The 27258-nt window shown below is 50.2% G+C and overlaps 1 protein-coding gene and 1 non-coding gene across 4 annotated transcripts; both read right to left on the bottom strand.

Annotated features, from left to right (window-relative positions):
* Positions 1 to 637: 637 nt before the first annotated feature.
* CDH26 (cadherin 26) lies at positions 638 to 24171 on the bottom strand. 3 transcript variants are annotated; one of them, XM_047745706.1, is made up of 13 exons: positions 23716 to 24171; positions 21798 to 21964; positions 21474 to 21602; positions 19438 to 19623; positions 17895 to 18163; positions 14714 to 14856; positions 13221 to 13460; positions 11660 to 11887; positions 10828 to 10946; positions 7834 to 7911; positions 4378 to 4431; positions 3249 to 3323; positions 638 to 1263 (listed from the first exon to the last, which is right to left on the bottom strand). In XM_047745706.1, exons 1-13 carry the CDS (start codon positions 23846 to 23848, stop codon positions 1075 to 1077), a joined length of 2010 nt encoding a protein of 669 aa, XP_047601662.1. In that variant the 5' UTR covers positions 23849 to 24171; the 3' UTR covers positions 638 to 1074. The 3 variants fall into 3 exon arrangements, with proteins under 3 accessions (XP_047601662.1, XP_047601664.1, XP_047601663.1); XM_047745708.1 differs by lacking the exon at positions 23716 to 24171 and adding an exon at positions 23216 to 23531; XM_047745707.1 differs by lacking the exons at positions 4378 to 4431; positions 7834 to 7911 and having other exon boundaries at positions 3249 to 3314.
* Positions 24172 to 25974: 1803 nt separating this feature from the next.
* LOC125110162 (U6 spliceosomal RNA) lies at positions 25975 to 26080 on the bottom strand. Its single transcript, XR_007130488.1, has one exon. It is a non-coding gene; the product is annotated as a U6 spliceosomal RNA (small nuclear RNA).
* Between the last annotated feature and the right edge of the window lie 1178 nt (positions 26081 to 27258).

Raw genomic sequence — 27258 nt, 5'->3', positions numbered from 1 at the left:
TGAGAGAGGGAGAAGCAGGCTTCCACTGAGCAGGGAGCCAGATGTGGGCCTCGATCCCAGGACTCTTGGATCATGACCTAAGCCGAAGGCAGACGCATAAAAACTGAGCCACCCAGGAGCCCTAAAAAAAAATTTTAAAAGAAGCTCCTCTCCCCACCACACACACACTTAAACTAGCAGTAAGTAGGTAAGTAAAAACCTGGTTAAAGTTTGGGTTTTGTTTAAAGATAAATTCTAATTAAAATTTATTCATTCAATGGTTACTAAATTCTTTCACGTTCATAATAAATGCAAGTTACATTGTGTCCATTCATGTGTTACAGCATGTACTACTTTTAAAGTGTTACACATTGGGCGCCTGGGTGGCTCAGTGGGTTGGGCCTCTGCCTTCAGCTCCGGCCATGATCTTGGGGTCCTGGAATCGAGACCCACATCGGGCTCTCTGCTCAGCAGGGAGCCTGCTTCCCCCTCTCTCTCTCTGCCTGCTGCTCTGCCTGCTTGTGATCTCTTGCTGTCAAATAAATAAATAAAATAAAATAAATTAAAAAAATAAAGTGTTACACATTATAATTTGTCTTATAACATTTATTTACTCAAAAGTGAAAAGGAATCAATATTTATTTCTTGACAACTACTAAAAAACTGATCACAAATATTACAAAAGACATTTGCCTATGCATCTATTTTCTTAAACTGAAGCAGAATCATAATTACAGAAATGTACATAATTACTAAAAGCAATCCATTTTCATTTTCCCCAGTATTACCAAATTGCTGTGTAATCTATAAGTTATCATTTTATTTCCCCTCAGAGCAGGGCTGCTAATAGAAACAAAGTATTACACAATTAAATTAAGATTTCTCTACAAATTCACATTTAAAAAAAAAAGCATGACCTAATGTTTTGCTTTGATTCAAGACGTCTGCTCTGAAAATATCAGAGCATTTAATCCAGGCCCTTGTGTTAGGGCGGGGAGGGATTTAAGAAGGAGGCAGAGGAGGGTGGGGGAGAAGAAGGCCCTTGAACAGTGATAACCTTCCACGAATTAGTCCACTTCCCCAAAATATGCTTTTTTAGGAAGGACCGCCTGACTTAGAATGCATTTCCTCACGTGCAGCAGCCTGTGAAGCCCAGGGGTCCTGGTCGGGCTCTGAGAAGGCAAGAGAGCTGAGGCTTTCTGCTCCTTCACACTCTCCCTCCTCTGCGTAGATGTGTGGCGGCTCCCCAGTGTCACCTGCGAGCGCGTCCAGACCACGGAGCTTCTGAAGAAAAGCCAGGGAAAGAGGAGGTAAGTGCTGGGTCCTTCCACACCAGACCCGTCCTCTCCAGGCCCCACCGGTGCGACCCCCAATGCGGTGTAAGGCGGCCGTTTTCCGTCCCCCGCTGTCACAGTCCCTCGCTGTCACAGACGTTTCTACCGTTTCTACCAGCTCAGAAACGAAGGGCGCCCCGCTGAGGGGAGACAGCCCCGACCTCGACCTCGCAGCTGCTTTCTGGGAGGGAGGACAGCCACCTCGCCCTGCTCCCACCCCATTCCGCCTGCGGTGCTCCCGGTGACCCCTCCCTCACCCTGCCCTGGCGTGTCCCCTCCTGGCACTTGCACCCGCTGTCCCTTCCCCTCGAATGACCGCCCCCACCTGCCAGCCTCCTCTGAGCAAACTCCCGCTCATCCTTCAGGACCCAGGTCATATCTCCGTGAGGACTTTTCTCGCTTTTTCTGGTCTGAGGGACCCAGAAAGCGTTGGTGGGATGGACCTGCCTGGTTAAAGGGCCTTCACCTGCTCAAATATGCGACACCTGGAGGCGGGTGCGGTGGGAACTGGCCGGCGGCCCAGGCGGGGCGGGCATGGCCAGAGCGATCCGGCTGTCGCCCACCGGCCGTCCGGAGGGGCTGAGCTCACTGAGGGCCCGAGGTCGAGCAGAACCGGAGGGCCCAGAGCGCCAGGAGGAGGGAGATGGCAGAAAGTCGGCCAAAGGCCAAAGTGGAGGAGCCCTGGGGAGCACCCGTGTCCCCGAGCTCCCAGCCCCCTGTCCCCAGCTTCCTCGGACCCCAGGAGCCCCTCCAAAGCTCGGCGTTGAGCCCTGCGTGTACACGGGTAGGCCCCGCGGGCGTCTGCGCGCTCAGGAGCGGCGATCACCGCGTCGTGGGGACGCAGGGGTGCGGGCGGGAGGAGAGGACGCGCGCGGGCTCTGGCCGCGGCCCTGCAGGAACCACAGGTGCCTCCGCCCCAGCCCCAAGTCCGTGATCCACGAGGGACCCGGGGCGCGCGGAGCTGGGGGGAATGTGCCGCGAGCTGGGGCTGTGGGCTCGGCTGCAGACCCCCGAGGCCGATGACAGAGTCCCCGATTCCAGAGGCGGGAGGTCAGGGGTCCAGCACAGGCCCCCGCCCCGACGCTGGAAGTCTCGGGGGCAAAGAGCCGGGCCTTTCCTCTGCGCTTTTCTCCTCCGGCAGGCGGGTGGTGGGGGACGGGGCTTCCCCGCTGGGTGTGGACCTTCGTCCGCGTCCACACAGTCCGCGCGGCGCAGCCCCTTGTGAGCGCGGGTCGGCGGTATCTGTGCGGCTGCTCCATGCGTCCGTGCCCTGGTGGGCAGCGCGCTGTTCGGGGCTCCTTCACCGATGGGGGTCGGGGGCGTCTACATGTCCTTCCGAGATGGGGGTGGTCGTTCGAGGAGCCGGGGTCTGCCATGAGCCCGCCAGCCCGGCCTTGGGTCTGCTTCCTTGTCGCTTGACCTCCTGGAGCAACGTCACTGAGCCCATGTTTCCTGCTCTGGCGGCCGATCTTCCGCCACCACGTGTCGCACAGTCGTGTGACACGACCTTGCCCTCACAGCGCTGCGTCAGCTTAGGGAGACACGGGCAGACGCTGCTCTCTGCCGCATGCTGGGGGGGGGGGGTGCTTCCCAGAAGGGGCTGGACAGTGTGGCTTTGCCTCTAGACTTGGAGAGTGTCTGTGGTCTTGTCTGCAGGGCTGGGGAGCGACAGGACTCCCTGCGGCCTCAGGCCCTCATGGAGACCTACAGCCCCCACTCTGGGGCCTGACACCGGGGAGGCCCCAGGCTGTGACTGCAGAGGGCCAGGCTCATGTTCCTGGGGCCACGGTGCCACATGGGGCATCATTCTAACAGCCAAGGGGAGGGGCCAGCAGAAGCACCACCCGACCTCACAGAACAGGGTCGTGGGGCCTCAAGTCAGAGGTAGGATCTGAACCCACAGCTGACGCATGGGCAAAGGGATGCTCTTCCCACCTGACTCAGGGTTTCCACCACCTTCCAGGCCCTCGCGTCCAGGCATTGTCTGGGCACCACAGTGTCCTGGAAAACCTGCGAAGCAAATAAGCCAAGTCCCAGCACCACTGAGAAGCCCCCTTCCGGCTCCCCAGGTCAGTACCCTTGCTGCCTCCGGACAGGGCTGTGCAGGGGAGGAGTCAGGCCAAGGAGAGTGTGCACACCTCTCCTGTGTGTGTATTGGGAGAGAGGGGAGGCCTTGCAGGTGTCGTCACCAGACCTTTCATTGCCGTGGCTTTTGGGGGTGAAGGGAGGCAGAGTGGAACCAGCCAGCAGGCTTTTAATATAGTGGAAAATGGTTTACATCTTTTTAATTGAGTCCCCCCCCCAACTTGTTAATAGAAGCAAAAACTTCATAATTTGCTTTTATGAAATGAATTCAAGGAATTTTCCACCTCCTATTTGCTAAATCAAGGGAAATCTTGGTATTATAAGTGGAGCTTCCTAAAAACTTCACATTTGAAACTGTTCCTTGGCAGAAATCCAAATTTTCTTGATATTTTAACAACCGATTTACAACAATGTGTGGCAGTGGATTCGGTGCTAAGATAACATGATTTTGCGAACTACATCCACAACATCCGACTTCTGTTTTATTTCCAGCAGAGCCGCTGGTTCTACTAATGGCTTTGGTGGTGGGTATGTATTATGTCTCTGTGCTCAAAACGGACACTAATAAGAAGCACCTCTTACTGTTGTTCTTAGAATGGCGTTCTTCCCAGGGTCTCGTGACAGAAGGATCCGGCTGCTAAAAAAGGTTGAGGAGCAAAATGGACCAGAGGGTCTCTGGGGCCCCTTTAGCTCCAAACTCCTGTAAGCTTGAGAAGAACACAGAGGACTGTTCAGGCCTTGGCCAAGTTCTTAGTGACTCAGCGGCAAAAGGAATTTGCCAGGGACTGAAAAACCCTATCTTCCAAGTCTAGATGTATGTTTTTTAATGACTTAGAATTCATTTTTCCACACTCACACCTCCTTTTACTTTATTTTTATGTTGGACACATTTTTTCGAATTTCTAATTTTCAGGGCTTCCCACCGTTGTTAGGAGGGTAAGGCAACCCTTTCCATAGTAACCCCTTCATCTGTACTTACAAGAGTAGAATACTTGTTTCTCACTCCTCTTGGCTCGAAAAGCATGTCACAACCCTTTAATTTAAAGAGGATGAAAAATACATAAATAAGTAAAACCAAGTAATAAGGATAGAAATGTTACTGGTTTTATATAAAGCACCCAAGGATGCAGACCTATGACTAGAAATTCTTGCCATCATAGTGCTTTTAATTTCTGCACTAAAGGAATCATAATTCTAGTGAGCATAGCCATCCGTAGCAAAAATCCATGGGAAAGCTTTTCGGTTGCTTGATGGGGATGGAGTTTGAAAATAGGAGATTTTCAAGTCCCATCTTTGATCCCAAAAGCCCAGCAAGGTTCACTTGGTGCTATGGGCACAGCCTCAACATTTGTGAATGAGGAACATTCGTGATCCCTAGGACCCAAAACCAGCGACATAATTTGCAGGACCCAGTGCAAAATTTAAACATGGGGGACCACTTGTCCAAATATTAAGCCTTTCAAGATGGTGACCACAGAGCTTTAAACCAGCACAGGGCCCCATGTGACTGCCTGGGTCCATCTGTGCCCACGATGGCAGCCCTACCAAGGCCAAAGGGACACACTTATGAATGCACAAACCCTTTCAAGGGTGGGTTCATGACATCATCTTTGTGCAGAAAAGAACACCACATTTTTATCTTAGCTCAAACACAGCCCGAGGAAAGGTAATGAAATTATAGAGATCTTGAATTCTTTTTTAGAGGTTTCATCACAAACATTGTAGCTTTTTTTGAACCTTGAATATCTCTTTTAGTAATTGTCCCAAAAAAGTACATTTTTTTGCTAAAGTAGTACCTACTTATACTGGGGCAGTCCAAATAAGGTCTCTATTTGAAACCTCTCTTAATTGTGTTACACCAGAGTGGGTTTTCTGGTTTTGATCAAGAGTTACGGTTACGTTATCCTTGGGGGAAGCTGTGTGAAGCGTACACAGGGAGTCTGACCTATTTTTACAACTTCTTACAAGCCAAATTATTTCAGAAAAACATCATTTTACTTTTTAAAGATTTTGTTTTATTTTACTTTTTAAAGTAAGATCCACGGCCAACGTAGGAACTGAACATGGTCCTGAGATCAAGAGTCACACGCGTTACTGACAGAGTCAGCCAGGCATCCCCCAGAAAAGTCATTTTTAAAAGTGTAGCGATAGTTCTAGAATCTGTGCAAAGAGTGTATGAAGACATGATGCAGGAGGGCGTCAGGGCTCAGGGTTGCCCATGGCACCAAGTGGACCTTACTGGGCTTTTGCAACCAAAGATGGGACTGAAATGCGGGCCCAAAGCAATGTGCTTAGAATGTTCCAGATGACCCAGACACCCTCAGATGGACATCAAAAAAATGTATTTACTTGTGGGCGTTCTAAAAAGCATCATATGTGATCAGGACTGTCAAATAACGTTTTAACAACCAACAATAACCTTAGCTAGTTAGATAAATGAGGTTTTCATTGACTTGTATTTGTTCTACTGGTATCACAGAATCTTCTAGAAGAGCCACCCCTCAAGGGAACCAACTTTCAATCATTAGGGGGCTTACGGCAAGAGGAAGTGAACTTCTGTAATGCCCTGGGGTCCCTGAGACCAAGTACTCCTGGTCCAGTGCTCTCGCTGCCAGTGATAGCATGTCCTGTAGATCCTGGGGGAGATGCTGACTTACTCAGAAGATAATGCATGTGTGTCCTTCCGCCCCTTCCCCTTGCTCTACGCTCCTCTGCCCATAGATGCTGGCACTAAAGACGGAAAGGAGAATGCGAGTGGAAGAGGGGAGGTGAGGAGATGCACGAGAAGACTCTTGAAACAAAGCGCGTGGCCAGTGGTGACTGTAGGAGGGGACTCTAGCGTTCCCCCTGCCATACTGTAGAAGTCTGAGCACAGGGTAGCGCATGCGTGAGACCAGGCTAGTGACACAGACAAGTGAAGGATGGGGCTATCAGCCATTTCTGCTTTGGGCGTCCTAGTTTATGAGGCCTTTCGATAATGAAGCAGAATTTCAAAGAGAATAAAGCAGGCAACAGATCTTAACCACAGTTGGAGAGACTCCATGCTTCGAGCAGGTTTTAAAACAGGTTACCCACTGAGTCACGGCCGCCTTCACTCAGGGAGGGTGTGCCGTGGTGGCATGGCTAACCAGGAGCCACGGGAGAAATTTCTGCCTGCGGGGCACAGCACAGGGAACAGACGCTCGGAGAGACAGGAACCAGAGATCTTGGCTTCATCCCCCGCAGATGGAGATGGAGAAAGCTGACTACCCTCCCCCAGGGGCTCTGGCGAAGTGTCCGCGGGATGGTCCTTGCGGGGTGCACACCCCCAGGGCACACTCAGTAAAGCAGAGCTGTTCTCATGCTTCTCAGGAGTGATTGTTCTGGCCTCTGGAAGCTGACAGACCAGGCAGGGAGGAAGTACCACCAGCCCAGCGTGCACAGTGTCCGTGCGCGGGAGAGAAAGGGCAGTCCTCCCCCCAGCACGGATTGGTGGGCGGAATGCCTGCTGGACCTGCCCCTGCTCACCCCCAGCCAGGCACCTGCTCGGTAATTTATAGCAGCCCTGGATTAAGTCGCTGTTTTCCGCAGTGGGGTCATCTACCCCGTAGAGAAGGGAAGGTTTAACCAGTTTGGGAACACAGGCTTAAATGACATTAAATTGCATGGTGAGAAAATGACTCCCCTTCTGACTCCTCATCCACATGCTGATGGCATGGGGGGCCGGGGGGTGTCTGAACCAGCATGGCTTTCCTATCTCTGCCTTCCTCCGGGACCCTGTTTCTGTGGCAGGTGGCTTTCTCTAGCCAGAGTTACTGGGCTTTATTTCTCTTGTGTCTATTTTTCTCTTCCCTCTCTGCTCTTCATACCAGTGAAATTTTTTTTTTTAAGATTTTATTTATTTATTTGACAGACAGAGATCACAGGTAGGCAGAGCAGCAGGCGGGGATGGGGGGAGCAAGCAGGCTCCCTGCCGAGCAGAGAGCCCGATGCGGGGCTCGATCCCAGGACCCCGAGACCATGACCTGAGCCGAAGGCAGAGGCTTTAACCCACTGAGCTGCCCAGGCGCCCCAAAACTGTTTTTTGTTTGTTTGTTTGTTTGTTTGCTGCTGAAATACAGAATGCCCTATTTAAAGAAATGTACTTTATTTGGACCGAGGTTGATTTAGAGAAAGAAATACGGTAAAAAGTACACTACACTGGGGGCATAGCACGTGGCAGAAAGTCACAACAGTGACCGGCCAGGCCGAAACTGGGGCCTGGGGGCATCCGGTGCTGTTGTCCTTTTGGACTTCGTGGAGTCATGGGGCTTTGCAGGTGAGGCTGGGTGCAGGCAGGCGCGGAGCGGGCTTGCCCAGGGACCTCATGCGTGTTGGGGGTGCTGTTCACTGCCGTGGGAACCCCCCGCAAAGCCGCCTGTCCGTCTAAACCAAGCAGCAAACAGGCCGTGCTCACCTTAGTGCCCAGCTCGGCCCCGGCCCCAGCTGCGTCGAGCACCAGGACTGGCACCTGGTCCATGATATCTGGCCTTCCCTGTGGGACACACACAGAAAGAAAAATGACAAAGTTGCAATCACAGACAGTAGGAATGAAAGCAGAGACCAAGAAATGACATCATAGGTCTCCACACCATCACAGAAAACATCCAGAGCCGGGAAAAAACACCTATTCCGCCCAGAATCTGGACTCCTTTGGAACCGCTGGTCAGGAGGTGGAGTTTCTTGTTCCGTGTCCCATGGGACGTGATGGGGAAAAGACCCCGGTCTTGAGAGGGTCTCAGAATCTACGGCTCATCATCTCCCGAGGCTGAGGCAATGCTTTCACAGGCCCCAGGGTCTGGCGGTGCTGTGCACTGTCTTCTCCATGCCTCAGTGAGCACACATCCCCGAGGGCCCAGGCGCTACTGGGCTGGTTCCTCTTCTCGGAGGGGGCGTCAGTGCCGTCTCGTGGGCACGACAGAGTGGTGGGATCAGCAGCAGCATCTCGGAGGGGGTGAGTCCTGCCACAAGCGCAGAAGGCCCCTGGGTGTGCGTGTGTGTGTGTGTGTGTGTGTGTGTGTGCATGGAGTGTTCGCGTGAGATGGATGACTGCGGAGGCATGTACACTTTGAAATGGCCTGACTTACCTGTGGCTCCAAAGACATAAACTAGTAAGTACTGTTAATAACACTAATATCGGGGTGCCTGGGTGGCTCAGTGGGTTAAAGCCTCTGCCTTCGGCTCGGGTCATGATCCCAGGATCCTGGGATCAAGCCTCGCATCAGCTCTCTGCTCCGCGGGGAGCCTGCTTCCTCCTCTCTCTCTGCCTGCCTCTCTGCCTGCTTGTGATCTGTCTGTCAAGTAAATAAATAAGATCTTTAAAAAAAAAAAACACTAATATCGGCAGCCACGTTCACTGTGTGCCTGGCAATGCCCTCACTTGTGCTAAAGATTTCGTATTAGTTGATTAAATTGTCCAATAAATCTGAGAGAGAGAGAGCACGCGCGTTATTAACCTCTCTTTATATGTGAAAACCAAAGGTTTGTTAGCTTCTTTGTCTGATAAGCCACAGTTTTGGAGTCCAAACCCAGGTTTCCTGGATCCCAGGCCTCAGAGCCCCAAAGATATGATGGTAGAAGCAGGGACACATCCTGAGCTGCGAGTAGAAGACAAGGGGACAACATCTTGGGACAAGGAGGGGACACGGGAAGGCTCTCATCCCTCTGACAGCTGGTCCTTGATCTTGACAGGGGTCCCCAGCCTGCCTGGCCCCCGCCCTGGGAGGACCAGGCTTCCCTTCCACACCGTCTGCTTCTCCAGCGGCTTCCTCCGCCCCAGGACACAGCCAGTAGGCGCCTGGCCGACGAGAACAGCACCGGGCATCATCACCACCTCTTGGGCCACAGCTGTGCCCACGGACGCTGCTCGGGGAGGCCACGTCCCCAGTGGGCTCCTCCAGGCTCGGCTGCCTCAGCCACGACCCCACACGGGAGGCTGAGCTCAGCCTGGGCCCAGGAGCCTTGTCCCTGTCCCTGGATGACTGAGCGGAGCATCCGAGCAGAGTGAAGCTTCCCAGGGCTCTTGGAGCGCGGCCATTTGTCCAGACGGTCTGTCCAGACGGTCTCCTCAGAACGACATAAACGAATCAGAACAGTGAAGTGCGGCTGTCACTGCGGGGGTGGGGCTTCGTCTGGGGTCCAGCAGTCTGGAGAGTTCGGACCGTACCTCCTGCCTCCTCGACCCCACACCGGGAAGGGCTCCACGCAGGCCTGCGTGGGCGCACAGGCACGGACGCCCCTACCGTGGCCCAGGGCAATCGCTTCCCTTCCGTCATGCCAGGAAGAAAGAGAAAATGTGAGAAGGACCTGAGGATGTCAACCCCCGGCGTCTCCCATCCGCGGGCTGTCTCTGGAGCATCTCCCTGTCTGCCTACTGCAGCCTAACGCCAAAGTCAACTGCGCCGTCTCTCCTCAAAGGCATCTCAGAACAACGTGTCTCGTCCTTCCGGGAGAAGATCGTGGCTGGAGATCTAAGGCAGCAGCAAGGTGGGCCCCCGCACCCTCCGTGCAGGAAAGACGGTGCTCCCTTTGGACATTTCTTTGGCTTTCAGTGTTTGGACCAGCTACGCTTGGTTCCGGGTGAAGACCGCAGGAGAGCTCACGGTGCCTTCCTCTGGTTGCCCGGCTGACCCCAGCCCAGGGCTGCCGTGAGGACGCACGGCAAGGTCAGCGTCAGCAGGAGCGGCTTGAAAGCCATCAGTTACCCGCTGACCACCTTGTGTCTGGAGGAGGGCGGGAGCTTTCCTGGGCGCGTCGTCTTTGGTGCACAGCCCATCTGCTGGTTGAGTTTTATCCTCTCTGGGTGGCAGGTGAGGATGTGGGGGTGAGGGACTCGCTCAACGAGCGGAAGCTAATGGGCAGCAGAGTCCGGGTCTCGTCCCTGCCAGACCAGCGAGCTCTGTGCCCAGCCTCCGCCAGGCAAGGGAGGTGGGGCGGGCTCCGCGTTTCCTTAGTGAGCCTGACACGCTTCCATCTAGAGCAAGTCCGCTGGCGGACACCATCTCCTCCTAAGCAAGGCTTCCCCCCCTTAGCACTCTGGGCACGTTGGGCCAGACCCTTCTCTGTGGTGCGGCCGCCCTGGGCACAGTGGGACACTCAACAGCTCCCTGAGCCTCTCTGCTTCCACTGGAAGCCAAAGCCATGTCTTCCCACCCCAACCAAGCCGCCACCAAAACGGTCTCTAGACATTGCCAAACATCCCCTGGGCGGGGGCAGAATCACCCCCTCATTATGACCTAAAATAATAATTCAATTTAGTTGAGTTGGACGGTTTTCATGGGAATCTTTTTGCCATTTGCTACTCGAATATGAGGGAGTGTGACGATGTGACAGGGGGCTCAGCGGGTGGAAAAACAGGCCTGGGGATGACGGACATCACTGTCCGGAAACACGACGCGCTAGTTTCCACTACCTGCGTTGAAATGGGTTTGCTCTCGTCGTTATACATGATCAGAGTCTGCTGGCCTTCCTCGGAGCTTCCGGGCCTGACTTCGGACACAAAACAGCATCGCAGCAGGCACAGCAGAGTGGCTACAATGGGACAGAGCAGGAAAATGAGCCGGGCATCTCGTGCTCAACAGAGGTTTGAATAGGACCTCGTTCTGATGACTCAGAGCTCAGCCATGAACAGACAAGGTCAACTGGGTGGTGGTCATCTCCGTAGCTATATGATAGTGAGGGTTGGGGCACACGTCGGCGCCGGGTAACTATTGGTTGAATGGATCAATACCATGTGACCAATAAAATCCTGTCATTTCTTTGAGAACCGAGCTTGCTCATTCGTGTCCTCCAAGCCCAGGAACCCAGGTATCTGCCCATCGCTGCCCCCACCATTTCTGCGAACCACAGTGTTCATTCATGGGGCTCATTCAAGGGACGTCCCTTGAGCACCGAGACCCAGCTCTGCTAGAACACAGGCTTAGCTGGCATCTCCTCAGTTACAAAAGCCAATTTATTATTATTATTATTATTATTATTATTTTCCTGGGTTGGTTCATTCATTCGTTCATTCAGTAAATTGCTACCTACTAAATTCCTAGAAGCTGTTTTCGCCAGGCAGGCAGCCTGTTCAACCAGGTTGGGGACGTCTGATCTGAGTCTGAGACTCTGGTGAGCCGAGGGGTCATTCTCAAGGTGTCCCACTGATCTCTGCCATGCCTGCTCTCTGCCCCAGAGGACTGCACACTGCTGGGAGGCTGGGGAGAGGAGCCGCCTCCCCAGGACAACACCTGCAGACCACTGACCTGCCAGCATCACAAGCGCAGCACAGGTAGGGGCCAGGGCACCCATGAGGAGTCCAGTTCCTGTGACCACGACTGAGGGCTCCACACACGTGCCTCCGCCGGGACAGGAACAGACCCTTACGTGGACAGTCTGCTTCTGGGAAAGTCCCTGTTTGTCTCTGATGAACAGTGGCACTGAGTAATTACCGGGCGGGAGGCTTGTCAACATTAAAAGTTCCACGGACCGACCTGCAGAAGGGAAGTGGACGCTGCGTGAGTTGACTTGCTCACTTGCTTATCTACTCAAGAGATCGACTAAGTCCCTCCCGTGCACCACGGCTCTGTACAGAAGTTAGCCGAGTTCAAAGTTGGAGGGAAAAGGCGCCAACACCACCCTCACTTATGCCTGAGACCAGCTCCCAGTCCAGGGGTTCTCAAGACCGTGCTCAGATCTGAAAGTGCTCTAGAAGGACCGTAGGACTCACTAAAGGCTGTGTGGTCCTAGTTATGATCCAGCACAGCAACAGGATATGGATTAGAACTGGCCAAGGGAAGAAGCATGTGAGGCAGAATCCAGAGCAGCACCAGACTCTGAGCTCTCCGTTCTCCAGCAGAGTCAGAACAGGACCTCCCAGGTCAGTAAGTGACCACATGTGTGGGGCGCTGCCAGCCAGGGAAGCTCCCCTGAGCCTTGCGTGCAGGGTCTTCAGCCAGACTCGGTCGTGTGAATCTGCTTGGCCATCCAATGGCTGACCTCGGTCCTCAGTGTTGTTGGAGATCAGCGGACGCCCGCATGACCCAGAGCCCCCACCCTAAATCATGTCTGTATCTGATGGGCACAAGCCCAAGGTAAACAAAGGCATTCCTTTCAGGCAAGACATCCCAAAGGCCTAGAGCTCATCTTCCAGAAGCTGAGGGCAAAGGCCAGAGCTTGTTTGGGGCAAAGTTCAATGGGTACGACACACTCTGGGTCTGGGAGCTGTAAACATGAGCTCACAGTTCCATCTACAAAATAGGGTACATTCTACGGACACACTGATAGAGGCTCCAAGGAGAATGTTGACAGCAGATGCCCGTGGTTGCTCCTTGGAGCAACCAGCACCCCAGGTCTTCTTTGGGAGAGCCCCCAGTTCCTGAACTCAGCCCATGCAGGTCAGGAGATGCGAAGCCCAGAGCCCAACAAGAACCGGCCAATCAGCATGTCTGCCTTCCCAGCCCCAACCCACCATAACTGATGGGGCAGCTGACCAAAGCCACAAAGTGATATACATACCTTTGCCACACACTCGGATGAGTCCCAGGGACTCCCAGCAGCCACCCACCACCCAGAGGAGAGCCTGCCTGGAAATGAAGGGACCCAGGGAAAGGCAGAGCCACAGGACAAACATCTTCCAGGGACGTTCCTCGAGCACCCAGACCCAGCTCTGCTAGAATACAGCCTTGGCTGGCATCTCCCTCAGTTACAAAAGCCGATTTATTATTATCATTGTCATTATTATTATTATTATCATTATTCCTTTCCTGGGTCGGTTTGAGTCAGGTTATTTTCAGTGCTTTATCCCCAACCAATACAAAAACTCACCCCGACTTTCCCCCAGCTTCCATGTGTCTCCTGCACTTTCCCACGAATTGTCCAATTCAAACGTAAAAGGGTCAGCATAGGGCTCCAGGTCGGCATCCTCGGCCTGGAGAAGGAGGGTCTCACTCAGCGCAGACTCACAGACCTCCATGTATTGAGAACGGGGATGGAGAGCAGGGGCGTTGTCGTTGACGTCAGACAGGAAAAGCATCAGGGTCCCCGTCCCGGTCTGTGGCGGGAGGCCTGGAAATGGAATTCCAGGAGGGGTTGCTTGTTAATTGAGAGAGACCTCTCGATGTGCACATACCCCCAGATAATGGGCAGTGTCATCCTCTCAGGAAAGGAGTCATTGCACTGAAACCGCTTCCTTTTCAAGGTCATAGGCTCTCCTGTAGGTGCTTGCTCTGTTCTCCTGCTTTTCTGAAAATTCAGAATATCTGGGAAGGGTACCTTAACAAAACACTTGCCACCTCAGATCATTTGTAGAACCAGGTAGAAAATGGAATCATTCGTTTTTCCCAGTGAGTCATGCCAGGTGTAAAGAAGGGAGTGGGGCAGGAGTGAAATGGCTGTGACATGGAGATGGAGATGTTTGGCCTTTGGCTGTGTCCATGTCTGAGTTCCAGTTGTCACCAGATACTACTGTCTTGCAATGTGTTAACCATTAGGGGACACTGGGTAGTGGGTACTCTGGACCCCACCACATTGTTCCTTCAGGTCCCTGGAAGATGGACCCCCCCTTTGCCGTCTCCCCACCTCAGACGGATTTAGGAATACAGACTTAACATCTTCCTAACCAACATTCTGCTACACCATCATACAACATCTACAACATCATACAGCATATACAACATCATCTATTTACATCTATATATACCATCTACACACATCATCCACAACCTCATACAAATGGGACATACACCTACATTTCCCTTAAAACCTGGGCTTTAACTTAGAGACTCCTTAAACACAATTATTAAAGTTATTTGAGAGTTGCTGTTTATTCAACTCTGTGCTTGGGCAGGTTTCGAAGTCCAGCCTTGGAAGATCATAGAGAAAAGTGTTGTAACCCACTCAGAGCGCTGCACACCCTGGTTTATGACAAATTTGTCCCACACAGTCACATTTACCAGAGCTGATCAGCCATTCCAAGTACAGGGAAACTGTGCTAAACATTTGCCACACACACCAGCTTTGAGGAAGAGCTACAGAGTTGTTTTATGGAGGGATGAAACGGACATCGGGTCTGCTGGCGGCTTCCTCGCTGGCTAAATCGTCTCTTCTGAATGCATCCTGCCCCTCTCCCCAGGGCACTGGTCCTTGGTTTTCCATTTCAAAAATTATCACAAAGAGTAGTTGCCAGGATGGATGCATAGTGCTAAAAAGGTTTATTTTATTTATTTTTCCCAGTTGTGGGGAAAGACTCTCACTAGTGTTATTTTCCCTCAGGAAGGAAGGAAACGCACGTCCCCCCCTCATTTTGGGTAAACACTTACCATCGTCAACAGCCTGCACGATGATTGTGTAAAAGCTGTGATTTACGTAAGGGGATTCTCGGTCCATTTGCTGCGTGGTGGTAACTGTCCCTGAGAGCTCATCAACGGTCACCCAACTGGCCGGGTCGTAAGCCAGTTTGTATCTTGTAGAAGGAAACACATGCAACTTTTAAAATTAAAAAGTCACATCAAAAGGCAAATTGAAATGTATCACAGCAGGCACAGATCCTATCATAAGTAAGATGGGAAATCGTAAGCGGAATCGTACGGAGTTTGTCTCTCTGCGACGGGCTTATTTCACTTAGCACAACGCCCGCAGGCTCATCCCCGTGGCGTGCTGAAGACCGTCCTCGCTTTTCAGGGCTGAATAACATTCTGTCACACGTATATACCACGTTGGGCTTATCCGTTCATCCTTTGGTGGACGCTTGGGTGGCTTTGGCAGGTCAGCTACGGTGAATAATGCAGCTAGAACAGGGCCTACAACTCTCTCCCTGAGCCCCTGCTTTCACTTCTTTGGGCGTGTCCATACCCAGCAGCAGACATGATGGACCTCAGGGTGCCCTACCTTGAACTGTTTTGAGGAGCTACCGTTCTGTTTCCCACGGTGGCTGCACCAACTTATATGCCCGCCAACCATGCGCAACGGTTCCAGCCTCTCCACATCCTTGCCCACACTTGATTTCCGGTTTTTTGGTAGTCGCCATCCTAAACGGGTGTGAGCTGGACTTTGATTTGCATCTCCCTGCTGCCGAGTGGTGTTGCACGTCTCTCGTGTGCTGGTTGGAGAAGCGTCTGTTTAAGTCCTGTGTCCGCTTCTAGATCAGGTGGCTGGTGTTCCTCTGGTGTTGTGGCTCAGGAGTTCTCGATATATTCTGGAATCAGCCCCTTCTCAGTTATAGGACTTGCAAATATTTTCTCCCATCCTGTGGGTTGCCTTTGTACTCCACAATAGTGTCTTTTCATGCACAAAATGTTTTGATTTTCATGAGGTCCAATTTGACATTTTTGTCCTTTGTTGTCTGTCTTTGGTGCCACATCCAGGAACTCATTGCCAAGCCCAGTGTCATGACGCTGTTGCCCTGTGCTTCCTTCAAATGGTTTAATGTTTTTGGTCTTACAGTTGGATCCATTTTGAGTTCATTTTTGCATATGGTTCAGGTGACCTGTTTGTGTATTTGGATTTTCAAGTGAGTCTCTTACAGAAGGCATGGACTGGAATGTATAAAATTCTGCCAGTCTCTGTCTTTTGATTAAAGAGTTTAATCCATTTATGTATGAAGTAATTCTGACAGTGAGCCCTTCATCACCCTTCTCCTTTCTTGTTAGGTGTTCTGTCTCCTTACTGGTGTTTCCGTTTCGTTCACACTCCATTTCCAGGCTCTCTCCACATCCTCCTTTAGGTCTTTGAGCATTTTTAAGGCTGTTGTTTGAAAGCCTTCATCTAACCGATCTGCCATCATGTATTTTTCAGGGACGGTTTCTGATGATCTATTGTTTTTCCTTTGGATGGGCCTCACTTTCCTGTTTCGTTGTGTGCCTTGTGGTTTTTTTTTTTTTTTTTTTCCTTGAACATTAGGCATTTGGCTCTAACGTGGGACCTCTGGGGATCAGATTCTCTGCCTTCCCAGGGTTTTTTGTTTTTCTTTATTGTTTTTATTTTATTTTTGTTTGTTCATTGGACCATCACAGGATGTCTTTGTGCTGAGGATCAGCCTTTCAACTTAAGGTCATCTCAAGCCTTTCCTGACCCTTTCCCTGGGCAGGCTGGCCACTCTCTGACTTTCCTCATACATGTGGTTGTTATGGAATGTCCAAGATTTCAATGTCTGGCTCCCGAAATAGGAAAAAGCAAACAAGGAAGAGGGGAAAGTGATGGCACCTGTCCATCCAATCCCCTGAAGACACTTCAGCTGGTGGGGGAGGGGGTCTGTCACATCGGGGTAGGGGCGAAACCAATGGCTGCCTTCCTCTTTGCACCTCCAGGAATGAAAGCAGCAGACAGTGAGCAGTGCACACATCCCTGGTATTTCAGGGACAGAGGGTTTTTGCCCACTCTGGCTCCTGCAAACTACGTTGGGCCATTCCAGGAACAGGTGCACAGCTGCTGGTCACCAGCTGAGGGTAGGGATGCGTTGCTACTATTGTGCTCAGAGCCATAATCAACCAAAATTAACTGCAATTTACCATCCAAGCGTTTCTCTGGCAGCTGCAAGCCTTCAACAGACCCCAGAGTTCCAAACTAGGTACGTGAGACAGATTCTTCCAGTGCAGTGGTCTGGGTGGAGAGACAGTCCTGGTGCTTCCCACTCTGCCATCTTCCTAGGGATTATGGCAAGTCTATGGCAAAACACTGAGCAACCCAGGTGTGTGCCCTCAGGGGAGGGGGTGAGCACAGTGCAGGCTGTGCAGACCACGGAATATTATTCAGCCTGGAAAAGGAAGGAAGGTCTGCGTCTGTAGCACGTTACCACGTGGACGAGCCTGGAGGACGCCATGTTCAGTGAAATACATGATCACAGAAAGACAAATACCGGACGATTATCTTCTGCAAAGCACTTCGAGTAATCAGGTCCACAGAGACAGAAACGAGCATGGTGGTTGCCAATGTCTGGGGAAGAGAAATGGCGGGGGGTCTTGTTTCATGGGGACAGTTTCAGTTTTATAAGACCAAGAAGTTCTGGAGATGGACGGTGGGAATGACTGCACAATATGAATGTGCTTAATGCCACTGAACTATACACTTAAAAATAGCTAGAATGGTAAACTTTTTGTTAAATATATTTTACCACAATTAAATTTAAAAAGAAAGAAAGAAAGAAAGAAAGAAAACAAAACTTCTCTTGTCCAGAAGCCAGAGGGCTGCCCTTTAGTAAAAAGGGACCTAGAAACACATAAATTATTTTAGTACAAGGAAACTGTATAAAAGCGATGTGTGCTAAGTGCAAGGGGACATGAACGCATGAGCTCCCCTGTGGGGGGGGGGATCAGAGGCAGCTACAGAAGGAAGAAGGCTCTGAACGTGGGCCAGTGGGCCTTCTCCTGGTGGCTTCTGGTGTTTTCATAACTGGTGGCGTCAACCTCTCACCCGCCCGCCACAGGGCAGGCGCCCAACAGGAACGCCGGCGGGTACCTGGCTGGTTCCGTTGAAACGACCCCCTCCCCGTTCCTCTCTTCTCACCTTACCGGGCCGGCCGCTCTGTCTGGATCTGTAGCATTGAAAACTCCCAGCTGAATTCCAGGCCCGGCGCCGTCAACCTCGCTGACGACAAAGCTCCTGGGGTGAAAGGCTGGCGGGTCGTTGGCGTCCATCACCTGCACGCTCACAGTGGCGCTGGCCGCCACCCCCCCTGGCCCCCGGACCCGGCCCCCCTCGCAGGGGAAGAGCAGCTCCTCGTTCTCCACGGCGATGACGAGGCTTCGTGCAGGGCGCGTTTCATAATCCAAGGGCTGCGGGACCCAGAGACAGGGTTTCGTGAGCACCTGCTGCTTCCCTGGGGAGGGCGCTCCGCACGGGGCTGCGCACACCCTAGCATGTGGCTTTGCGTTTCATGTATTATTGACGCTGTCTTTGGTAATGATCAAAAGGCAGTTGCCGGCCCATTTTTAAATCGCTTACAGAGTTCTGTTTTTTGGGTTTTTATTTTCCTCCCCCTCTCTGGGTTGAAAAGAGCCATCATCCATCAGAGAGAAATGAAAAATGCAACAAAAACCATAACCTAATGAAACATTAATGGGGCAACTCGGCTGCAAAAAAAGAAAAAAAAAAACACAGGAGCTTAAGGAAATACAGAAATTAATGATCACAGTTGCTCAGGGTGCAGAGTGGGCAGTGACTTAAAAGGACTGAACAGCTAGGAGTATGTGAGATATTCTGTCCCGGCATCTGGCACGGAGCTCCCCTGAGCACTGCTGTTCACAGCATGGTTGGGGCCCATGGGCGTCGCCCAGCACCCTATTCCTCCAACAGGCCGGAGCCCAGGCCCCACCCCTGACCCTCTGACCCAGGCCTGTCTTTGAACCTGATCCCAGGTTGACTCGCCCACCCGACCCAGGAGCACCGGTCACTCTAGGGTCTAGCTGAGAGCAGTGGAGTGACCACCTTCGTCAGAACCCCTCCTCCAGCTGTGTGACTTCGTGAAAACAACCCAACCTCTCTGGGCTTTGGTTCCTTGTCGGTGAAAGGAGAAAATACTACTTTTCTGTGGGGCCAGCTTGTCCTCAGGCACACCAGGCGAAGTGCCAGGAGCCCACAGGACTTGTAGGGGCCCAGGTACACCTTGGAATGACTTTTAGACTCCGAAGGAAAAACATGATCTCTCAGGATGAGAGAAAATGTCTTAAAAATTTTTATTTGAATCTACATAAGTCTATTTTGCCTACATAATTCTATATATAAATCCATTTGCCTCAAACAGAAAAAATTAAATGTTGAAGAACCTGGCACCATGTCAAAAGTCATTTTCAGTATTGGTATTATTTTGGTGGGAGGAGCCATGAAGACAGAAGGGCCAAGGGCCTGGGGCAGCTGGCGGTCCTGACCCAGCCTGCCCTCCTCACTGGGCGCCACTGGATACACAACACACCCCAGCTCACGTGCTTGGCACCCAGCAGGCGTCCCCCAGCGCCAGCTCCCACCTCGCTCCCGGGACTCCTGCGAAGAGAGGCCCCGGCACTGCAGCTACCTGGCAGGGCCACCCCCACACGACCCCCGACGGCCTTACCTTGATCACATTTAAAATCCCTTCATTGGTCTCGGGGTCAGTCAGAATGTCAAAATGTCCTTCTTCGTTGCCATTCAGTATGTGAAATCTTACTCTCCAGGCTGACGTAAACGGCAAGTCCCCATCTCGGACCGGGAGACGTAACACACTCGGGCTTGTGCGGCCTTCGGAAACCTGAATCCTGTACTGGGGGAGGCAACCGTCGTGCCCGCGCCGTGGAGGTAGAGACACACAATTGAAAAAGAAAGCAGGGAAGAAAACGTAAGCTTTCCGCCCGGGAACGTGGAAATGTTACTTCCCTTGCTCTGGAACTTGACCTCAAGCGATCTGAAGCTCCACCTGATCCCACCCACACCGCAAGCCTCTCTTCCTTCTCCCGGTGACTCAGTGACTCGTGTCTGCAGCTGAGCAGCTTTCAAAGTCCTCTGAACTCCAACTCGATGCACTGTTTTCCCAAGAATCTTTAACATCATAATGGACATCCAAGTTTACGCTGTTAAAAAACCTAGCTCTTCTCAAATAGAACTCTTATGGTGGCTTAGATGAGGACAATCATTTTTCTAACATATGTAGATCTGTAGTTTGTTAGTGCTCTCAGTGACCAGATAATTTCTGGTTGACACGTACATGGAAAACAGGACTTATTTTCCCCACCCTCAGTCTTGAGAGCAGAGCTTTTGACTAAGCCAGAGAAGGATTTCAAAACAAGGTTCAATATGTTTTAGTTATTCTGTACTGTTTGGCAAAGTGTTTTCATTTGAAAACATTTCAGCTTTTCTGTATAATTTTTTTAAGATTTTTTTTTTTTTTTTGAAGTAAGCTCCACACCCAGCATGGAGCCCAGGGTGGGGCTTGAACTCACGACCCTGAGATCAAGACGTGAGCTGAGATCATGAGTTGGACGCTTAACTGACTGAGCCACCGAGGCACCCTGTGGGTATACAGATTTTACATTTTTTTCAAATGATACTTTTTGAAAATAATTGTTTGTAGCGTTTATCAATATTCAACAAAGGCTCCAACGTGCCAGATTCTATCTTAGGTGTGTGAGCGGGATCCGCAAAACTCCATCCCCAGGGAGCAGATGAGTGTGTGTGTGTGTGTGTGTGTGTGTGTGTGCGCGCGCGCGCGCCCACGCACGCGCATTAGGTAGGGACTGTGGATGGGATATTGCGTTGGGGATTGAACTCGGTTGTTGGGAAAGGTCTCAATGAGAGAGGTCAGGAGAAAGAAGTAAAATGGATATTTTTCTTTTAAAAAATGCAAATGAAAGAGCAAAAAACATGAACTAGGAAACCAGTCCTGAGTGTTTTTAGCAATCTTGCCTATCTCAAGGGATGCGGCATTTCCAAATGATCTGCCACAACGGGTTCCAGGGCTTTCTTCAAGCACGGGGATTGGCAGCATGTGAAATCCCGTGTGGAGCCCTATATAAAAATCTTCCCTATTCCAGAACTCCAGATGTTGTAGGAAAAGCTCAGGTCTAGCTTCTCACCCCGGCGGCGAGCCTGCCCTCCAGGGGATGCCGGGCAATGGCGGCAGACATTCTGGGCTCTCATGCCTGGGAGGTGCCCCTGGCATCTCGTCTCGTGGGCAGAGGTCAGGGTTGCTGCCCAGCATCCTGCAGAGCACCGGGCAGCCGACCCTGACCCCGCGACCACAAACTCCCCGTCCCCGGTCAGTAGTGCGGACCTGGGGGACTTCCCTGGCACGCGAGCACGGAGTCCCTCTCTCCCCAGTGCCTCGGCGTCCCCGTCTGTAGGACAGACATCACGTGCGAGTCCCGCCAGTTCCAGACGGAAGCACGCACGTGAGCGTTCCGGGCACAGTATTCGGCTCAAAACAGTAAAAGGACACGTGAGCTCGCAAGTCTGCAACTCAATGATTCTCTGTCAGGACGGGGGACGCCTCCATCTCGTTTGAGTGATCTTGGAGAGCGACGTGTATCCTGGGGGCTACGGAGAAGTCCCTCAGCGGAGCTGAGCTGGGGACTCAGGGTCGGGGATGTGGCATCTCGGGCCGTGCAGGTGCCTTACGTTCTCCCGGGTGAACGTGGGCCGGTGGTTGTTGCCTTCTTGCACGTTCACGTGAACTGTGGCCGTGGACGTCAAGGGAGGTTCTCCCAAATCCTTCGCTCCAACAAGCAGAGTAAACCGCGGAGCAGTCTAGGTGGGAAGGACAAGAGCAGTCAAGCCCTCACATACAGCAGAGGGAGGTATTAATAAAGTAATAATGCACTATTGCAAATTCAGTAGCAAGGCCAGCCACAGCGGGTTTTCCACTATAAACATAAATCTTAAGTCTGGGCTCTGAGATCAAGACCACATCTCATTTTTTCAAAATAATAAATTTCACATAACCTCATAATCTAAGCATCCTGACAGCTGCATTTCTCCGCTAAGCCGGTCAATCTGGAAGCCGCTTTCTTTCAGTGATGGCGTTTGAGAAATAAGGAAGTAAAGGACTTGAGAGTTTGGGGTATTTTCTTCATCCACATCAACTGTTAACATCTTGAAGATAGGTTGACCTGGAAAGAATTGTTTTCATGTTTATATCGACCAAAAGAAGCCTGACAAACCAGTTTATATCGACCAAAAGAGGCCTGACAAACCAGTGCAATGATGGTCTTTTGCTAAATGGCACTGAGACATCCACCAGAATGGATTAAATATTTAAATTAAAATCAAACTGTGGATATGCTATAAAAAAATAAAGAGGGATATTCGAATAGTCAACAGAACTTCCTCTTTTTTTAAGATTTTATTTATTTATTTGAGAGAGAGAAAGAGTGCACATAGAGGCAGAGGGAGAAGCAGACCCCTGCGAGCAGGGGGCCCAACATGGGACTCAGACCCAGGACCCTGGGATCATGACCTGAGCCGAAAGAAGACGCTTGCCCGACTGAGCCACCCAGGTGCCCCTAAGTAGTCACGAGAACTTTCTAATCGTGATTGCAAATGCAGAAGACGTAAAGGAGAGCATTGACAGAGCACACAGATTTTTAAGCGTGTGCCAAAAAGAACTATGTAGACAACATTAAAAAAGAAGTGATAAACCAGGAAAACATATTTAAAATATACATGGCAGACATAAACATTTTTAATACCGAATGAGAAGGTTAAAAATCAAGAAGAAAAACGACAAGCACACAAACAGAAATGGACAAAGAAAAGAACCGTGTATCTGTTCGATACACAGAAGTGACAAACGTGCGAGCATTTAATGATCAAAGACGAGCCCTGTGCCAGGTGCCCTCAGATGTTGCCGGTGGAACCCTTAAATTGTGTATGCAGTCAGAACCAGCCACTCTACTCCTCTAAATTGTGACCAGTGAGTAATGCTTCAGTGGACACAGATTTAGCTCAAAGATGTTCAATGAAGCATATTTCGTGAAGATAACAAGAAGTGGAAATAGTGCATCAATGTCTAACAATAGGAGATTAGTTAAAAAACCTTAAGCACATCCATGAAATAAAATATTACATAATCAGATGCTGAGGGGGTACACGGTTAGGTTACAAACAGTAAATTTGCCCGTTTAGAAAAGAAAATTCATAACTATACAAGTATGAAAAAACACCCGCACATTTGTAAATATTTCATATATACTCATATACATTTGGCACTATGATAAAGATGAAAAATGCATAATTAATTATATCTGAAATTGGAGAATATATACACATAGATAAATACATAGTGTGTGTACACACACACACATATAAAATTCAAAGAAAAATACTGAAAGAATAAAAACTAAAATGTGGATGGTACTTACCTCTAATTGGAAGTATTAAATATACTTTCTAGTTCTGTCTTAATTTCTTGGAATTTTTCCAAATTTTCTGAAGCCTCTTTTGTGAAATAAATAATGCTTTTCTGTTATGAAAGTAGATGCACATTCTAGTGAGACTGGTTTGGATTTAAAGACTCACAGACTCTGGAGCTCAGAAACTTGAGATGTCATCTCGTTGCCTTTCTCTAGGAGAGAAGTTTACAGAGCTATCCAGGAAGGCACCGTTCCACTCTGCGTTTCCCCCTCAGTGCATCTGACTTATTTGAGACTGGCCTTCACATATCAGCTCTTGCAACAGACGCAAAACGGTGTTTACAGACCTCCAAGCATTCTACTCAAAGCCAGAGCCTGCCACCTTCGGGATGTGAACAGTAACATTTCTCCCAAAAGACAAGGGGATCGGGCACCACACCAGCATTGAAGCCGGGGGACCAGAGAGGCCCCGCGGGGAGAGGAAGCCCTCGCGCCCCGGTCTCACACACCTGCCATGTGGTTCTCCTTCACACTGATGTTGAATTCCTTCTCAGGAAACTGGGGTGCGTGATCATTCACATCACGGATCCTAATGTTGAAAATCAAGGAATTATCCAAGAGCTTTCCTGTAAAGCGATCCATGACGTCAAAGTAAACCTGGGAAGCAGAGAGCGAAGTGAATGTTGTGGGATCGTTTACTTGATGGCACGGTACATGTTAATGTCCTCGCATGTTCCACGTCCTCTCCTGCACAAGCTGCAAAGTTTCTGGGGCCAGAGACCATGTCATTGCTGTCCTTCACCACATGACCCCAAGGACTGAGCACAGTGCTGGCATGGACAAGGAGCTCAGTAAATATTAGTTATGATCGGGTTCTAATCTCAGTCTTTCTACCTGGGTAAATGTAGCCACCTTGTTTAGGAGCCTCGGTTTCTGCTGTTGGTGCCGTCATGAGAATACAGATGCTGACCAATACTGCGGAGACACCATGGCGAGTAGACATTAGAAGTTCTGGGAAAGGGGAACTGAAAGTAGCCAGCCCAGCTGTTGACTTATTGTAGGTTCTGGAGCGATTAGTGATGTCACTTCTGTGCTTGAAGAAGGAGGGTCCACTTGTCTCAAACATGCCACGAGAAATCTTTCCTCTCAAAAGATCTCAAAGGTTAGGGTTAGGGTTAGGGTTAGGGTTAGGTTACGGGCTTCTCACTTCGGTTTCTTAAGAACTTTAAAAAAAAAAAAAAAGGAACAAATTGGGACGCCTGAGTGGCTCAGTCAGTTAGGCATCAGACTCTTGATTCGGCTCGGGTCACAATCTCAGGGTCAAGGGACCCAGCCTTGTGTGGGGCTCGTACACAGCCAGGAGTCTGCTTGGGATTCTCTCTCTCTGCCCTGCCTGTCTCTCTGTCTCTTTGTCTCTCTCTCTAAAATAAATAAATAAATCGTTTTAAAAGGAGCAAATTAGACTCAAACGGAAAGAAGGAAATAATAAAGATAAACACAAGATATCAGTAAGATTCAGAATAGCAAAACAAAGTCAACACAACCAAAAGCTGGTTGCCTTCCCATATACAGTTTGGTTTCAGCTTGTTGAGTTCGGTGCAAAGGTCTGCTAGTCTTTCAATTAGTCTAGAGAACTTATAGATAAATTTGGGAAGAATTATGCCTTTGATACTCAATCTTTCAATCCGTAAATATAGTCTGTTTTTTCGTTCAGCTAGGTCTTCCTTGGTTTCTTTCATTTGTGTTTTATAGCTTTAAGTAAACAGATCCTACACAGATTTTAGATTTATGTCTAAGCACTTCATTTGTTTTGGTGATATTATAAATGATACTGTTTTTAAAACATTGACTTCCGCTGGTATATACAAATACAATTGATTTTTATATATTAACTTTATTTCCTGGGACCTTGCTAAAATTGATTTTCAAATGTTAAAAATAGGCAAAGGATTTGAACAGACAAATATCTTTTTCTCCAAAGATATACAGATGGCAAATAATTCCTCATTCCTTTGGCGGTTTCTTACAAAACAAAACATCCTCTAACGGTGCAAACCAGCAATCATGTTCCTTGATATTTATGCAAAAGCGTTGAAAACTTACGACCACACAAAAACCCGCATGCAGATGTCTAAAGTGGCTTTATGCATAACCATCAAACACGGAGACAACCGAGATGTCCTTCACTTGGTGAATGGACAAGCTGCCGTGCATCCAGATGGTGGAGCGTTATCCCGCACTAACAGGACCTGCGGGACTCTGCAGTGCACCCTGCTAAGTGAGGGAAGCCGGTCTGAGCAGGCCATATACACCCCGTATGACTCCAACCATGTGACATCCTGGACAAGGCAAAATAGGGAGACAGCAAAAGGACTGGGGTTGCTGGGGGCTCAGGAAAGAGGGATGGATGGACAATGGAGAGGCTGGGAGAACTGTTAGGGCAGTGAAAATACTCTGTGTTGTACTGTAAGGGTGTATACATGTCATAGACAGTTTGTCCAAATGCATAGAGTGGGCAGCCCCGGAAGTGAGTCCTAATGGGAGCGTATCGTATTGACTCAAACGCTGTCGTAAATGTACAGCAGCGATGCACCACGTTAGTGAGAAGGGGACCTGTGGGGGGGGCAGAGGGGGAGCAGGAGCTCTGTACTATCCACTCTCCTCTTCCATCAACCTAAACAGCTCTAAAAAGAAAGTATTAATTTTAAAAAGTCCCTACGTATAAAATAAAAAGTGGGCAACCATATCTACGATTTATTTTTGTTTTTCTAAATAAGGAACGCCTCACAAATTTGCCTGCCATCCTTCCAAGGGGCAATGGTAATCTTCTCTGGATCATTCCAGTTCTAGTCTACATGCTGCCGAAGTGAGCGCCATATATATATTTTCAAAAAGTGATTTATCTATTTATTTGAGAGAGAGAGCCAGGTGGGGAGAGGCAAAGGGAGAGGGAGAAAAGTCACAAGCAGATGTCCCACTGAGAGCGGAGCCCGCTGCAGGGCTCCATGCCAGGACCCTGAGATCACGACCTGAGCCGAAATCAACAGTCAGACTCTTAACCCACTGAGCCACCCAGTATATATAACAGATGTTACGTATTATATATTGGGACCCTCAGTAATTGTTATATGTTGTCACCACAATATATGTATTATATATTACATATATTACGTATATTATATAATATATTACATGTGTTATGCATATTATATATCACACATATACATAATATAATATACATGCATAATAATATATACATAACATATGTGATGTATTATAGAACATACATAATACATGTGGTTTACATGTTAAAGTAAGTCTGATGCGACTTGCCGCTGAGTCTCTGCTGCTCTCGGATGAACAGTGGTTTTTTTTGTAGAAACGTGAAAAGACTGTGGGGGGGTCAGCGCTGAGGCCGGAGTTCAGAGTCCCAGAAAAAGGAGTGAGCAGGAGGGACGTCGCGCGCGGAGTCACTCTCCAGGTGGAGGACAGTCTGCTCTGGGAACGGTGCTTCCTCGTGGGCTGTCTGCTAAGGGACACGAGCAAGCACGGGGTTTATTCCGGGGAAGCGGCTTCAGTGAGGCCCAGGACCGAGTTCCTCCGCTGACCCCCTCCTCCCTTCCTTGCAGAAGTCCCGGAGGGAGGCATTGTTGGCGCCCCACTGTGCGCCACGGAGAGGTTCCGTGGCTGTCCACACTCGGCACAGCCCAGATTCAAGTCCAAGTAGCTGCGGACTTGGCTGCACCAAGCCCACAGCCACCCAGAGCCCAGAGCAGGCAGCTTCAGCTCCCGGGGCTCTCAGCCCCCTCCAGCCTCAGGCAGCAGCCCCCCCCTTTCCCCAGAGCCCACGGGGTCTCTGCCGCACCGACCTCCCTGGGCCTCTTTCCTGCAGACTTGTCGGCTTCCCCTCGTCAGCCTCCACCATGGTGGTCCCCACAGCGCTCCCGCAACAGTGGCCGGGGCCCCAGGCTCTCCGGGGTGAGCTGTCTCCTGTCCCCTCAAGACCACTGAACTGGTCTGTTCCGGGGAATGCAACATACATTTTTAAATTT

Source organism: Lutra lutra, chromosome 9 (genome assembly GCF_902655055.1).
Source record: "Lutra lutra chromosome 9, mLutLut1.2, whole genome shotgun sequence".
NCBI classification, from domain to species: Eukaryota; Metazoa; Chordata; class Mammalia; order Carnivora; family Mustelidae; genus Lutra; species Lutra lutra.
Note: the sequence above shows the minus strand (reverse complement) of the source record. Positions and strands in the feature narration are given on the sequence as shown.

What these genes read in the sequence shown, in the direction of transcription:
- CDH26 (XM_047745706.1), bottom strand. Translation starts at nt 23,848, where the DNA reads ATGGATCGCTTTACAGGAAAGCTCTTGGATAATTCCTTGATTTTCAAC. An exon ending in CCACGTTCACCCGGGAGAAC is followed by an intron (nt 19,624 to 21,473) that starts GTAAGGCACCTG and finishes TGCCTCCCCCAG; the next exon opens with TACAGGATTCAGGTTTCCGA. An exon ending in GAAGCTGGGGGAAAGTCGGG is followed by an intron (nt 11,888 to 13,220) that starts GTGAGTTTTTGT and finishes TCCCTTCTGCAG; the next exon opens with GTCGGTCCGTGGAACTTTTA.